The sequence below is a fragment of the Erpetoichthys calabaricus genome, chromosome 6 (assembly GCF_900747795.2).
Source record: "Erpetoichthys calabaricus chromosome 6, fErpCal1.3, whole genome shotgun sequence".
Classification (NCBI taxonomy): Eukaryota; Metazoa; Chordata; class Cladistia; order Polypteriformes; family Polypteridae; genus Erpetoichthys; species Erpetoichthys calabaricus.
In genome coordinates, this window is record NC_041399.2 from 115,361,175 (window position 1) to 115,363,836 (window position 2,662).

General features: G+C 36.9%; 1 protein-coding gene across 1 annotated transcript; it reads right to left on the reverse strand.

Moving 5' to 3' along the window:
* Positions 1–601: 601 nt before the first annotated feature.
* Positions 602–2,341, reverse strand: LOC114653090 (centrosomal protein of 83 kDa-like). The gene has a single exon (XM_028803262.2). It carries the CDS (start codon positions 2,315–2,317, stop codon positions 782–784), a length of 1,536 nt encoding a protein of 511 aa, XP_028659095.2. The 5' UTR covers positions 2,318–2,341; the 3' UTR covers positions 602–781.
* Between the last annotated feature and the right edge of the window lie 321 nt (positions 2,342–2,662).

The following is a 2,662-nucleotide window of genomic DNA, read 5'->3' on the forward strand; positions in this document are numbered from 1 at the left end:
AAAGGGATTTAAGGGCAATAGTTATCTGGTCAAGGCATGAGAGAACAGATAGGAATTGACAGGAGTACATCCTTTGGTGTAAGCACGTGTGCAAAAAACAGAACATACTGCCATCTTAACAGTTCATGTTTTGTAGCAAGGACCAATTGTGAAAACGGGACTCTTTCTTCTCTAAAAATAGAAGTTATTCTTTTATTTAAACAAGTTCGAGGGGACTTTAACTTTTCTACTATGGCTTATTAAAGGAAGCAAATTTCTTAGAGATATTCCTGCATCAATATACATTTATCCTGCTGAAGAATTTAACAATTCAGCTAGACTGAGTAAAGAAGGGTAAAAACCTCCAGAGAGGTTAGTGTCGAAAGAGACAAAAGGTGGAATGGCAGATTTCTGCAACAGTATTTTTGAAGGCAAGTCTATTTTTTAAGAAATAACAACAACCACAAAAGAAAAAAAGGAAATAAAGAACTCTGCAATCCTAAAGTAATTTAAAATGCATAATAATTTCTTTAGACATTAATGATTTTGTAAAGATTTTGACAAAACATTGACAATATTTTCAATAATTAAATGCAATCCTGAGTTTTAAGAAGAAAGTTCAAAGAAAAACTGCTGGGGACAGGGCGTTGTAGTGGTGCCTTAGGTGGGTGGAAACAAGCACAAGGGGTTTCCGGCATGAGCAAACAACTGGGTCAACATGACTTAACCCGCCAATTGTGTTAGCAAAAATCATGTCCCTTTGTTTATTGAACAGTGGTCTGAGATTGATTCACTATGCGCCTCAGTTGCATTTAGAACCACCATTTATTTGAAGATGAAGCTGTTCTGTGTCCACTTTCTTTGCACAAGTCAAATCAATTTCTCGTTCCAAGGAATTCACAATGGCATTATCTGAACAGTTTTCTCCAGAAGAAGTTAAACGAGGGGCTAAAATTAGTCGACTAAACTCATTCAGTCTGTGTTGCAACGTATCTAGCTGAATTTGGAGCTCATAATTCTGCTGCTTCATGTCCACTTTTTCATTGTTTACTTTATTAGGATATTTTATTTGATGACCTTGATTATGCAATTTACTTTTCAGAATCTGGATTTCTTTTTTTGAACTTTCATCAGATATCTGCAATACACGTAGTTTGTCCTCCCATTGTTTTTGCTCAGCTCTTCTGAAAGCTTCATATGCTGCTTTCTGTTCCTCCAAGTCAGCCACCATACTTTCCAACTCCAGTTTTTCTTCATGGATTTTTGTAAGTTTCTGGAAGTCACCCAGCTTTGTTATTTGAAGTCTTTCTTCTAATTCTTTTTCTAACTGTGCCACATGTTCATTGAGTCGGTTGATAGTGCTTTTCATGACTTCATTAGTGGACCGGAGTGCCTGCATTTCACTATGCAGATTATCTCGTTCTCTTTCAATCTCTCCCTTTGCACGGGCACAGTCTAGTTTAATATTAGCAAGTTCATAATTGTAAGAATGCCTCAGTTCTTTTATTTTGTCATTGAGGGAGCCGACGTCTCTCTTTGATCTGTGTAGTTTAATAATCAGCTGAGAATTTTGTTCATGGCAAAGGTGAAGTTTCTTCTCAAGACAATCCACCTGCAATTTCAATGAATGTTTTTCTGCTTTGAGAGACTCAACAGTAGCTTGAGATTCAGCTACCTGTCGCATGTGCATTCTTTGTGCATTTTCTGCCTTTGCTCCACAACTGTCTTTTTCTGCTCTTAATGCAAGTATCTCTGATTCAAGACACTTTATTCTCTGAAGTAACTGTGCATTTTCATTCAGAACACTTTCCATTTTATTTCGTTCTTTGACTGGATCATTATTTAGCAACTGAGCATTCAAGTCCTCCTTTTCCTTTTCCAGTCTTGCTATTTCTGCTTCATAAAATATTTTATTTTCTTCTAAAATATGGTTATGCGCTTCTACCTGGTGTTCAAATTCAGATTTCAAGAAAGCATGCTCATAACGAAGCTTGTTGTATTCTTCACGGTATTTCTCTATATCCTCATCTAGCTGGTTAAATTTATGTCTTATTGGACCCTCTTGTTCTTGTTGAATCTGTGCTCTTAGCAGCTCCAGCTTTGGTGGTGTGAGAACCTGCAACTTCAACTCTTCAACTTCTTTAGATTTTGTGAGCAACTCTTCCCGTAACTGAGCAAGAAATGACAGGAGTTTATGATTGATTGCCTTGTTTTCAGTTGTACACTTTCCCTCCTTTGGTTTGTTTAAAAACTCATCCTTTAGAATTGCATGCTCTGTATTTAAGGGTTGACATTTTGCTTGTTGTTTCATGGTACTGTTTTTTTCATTTTTCAGCATATTTTCGAGAACATTAATGTCAGATGTGTCAAGACCTAAACCTTCTGGCATTTCTAGCTGATTACTCATCAGTAAGTCTATCACTGGAAACAAAGGAGCAGAGGAGCCTGACACTCCTGAGGCTTTCTGGTCTAAATGTGATGTCTTTCCATTGTAAGGCTCTTCCTGAGAAATGTTTTCCATCTCTGCTACAAACATATTCCATGCTGTCCTTTTTAAATGTGAAAAAAGAGAAATCCAAACTGGGTGAGGATTAGTGTTAGCCACAAAATCAAAAACAATTGCACCCACCAAGTGTTTTTATTGTTGTTTTTAGTGAAGGAGGTATATCAAGGAAGGGTTGCT

What these genes read in the sequence shown, in the direction of transcription:
- LOC114653090 (XM_028803262.2), bottom strand. Translation starts at nt 2,317, where the DNA reads ATGCTGAAAAATGAAAAAAACAGTACCATGAAACAACAAGCAAAATGT.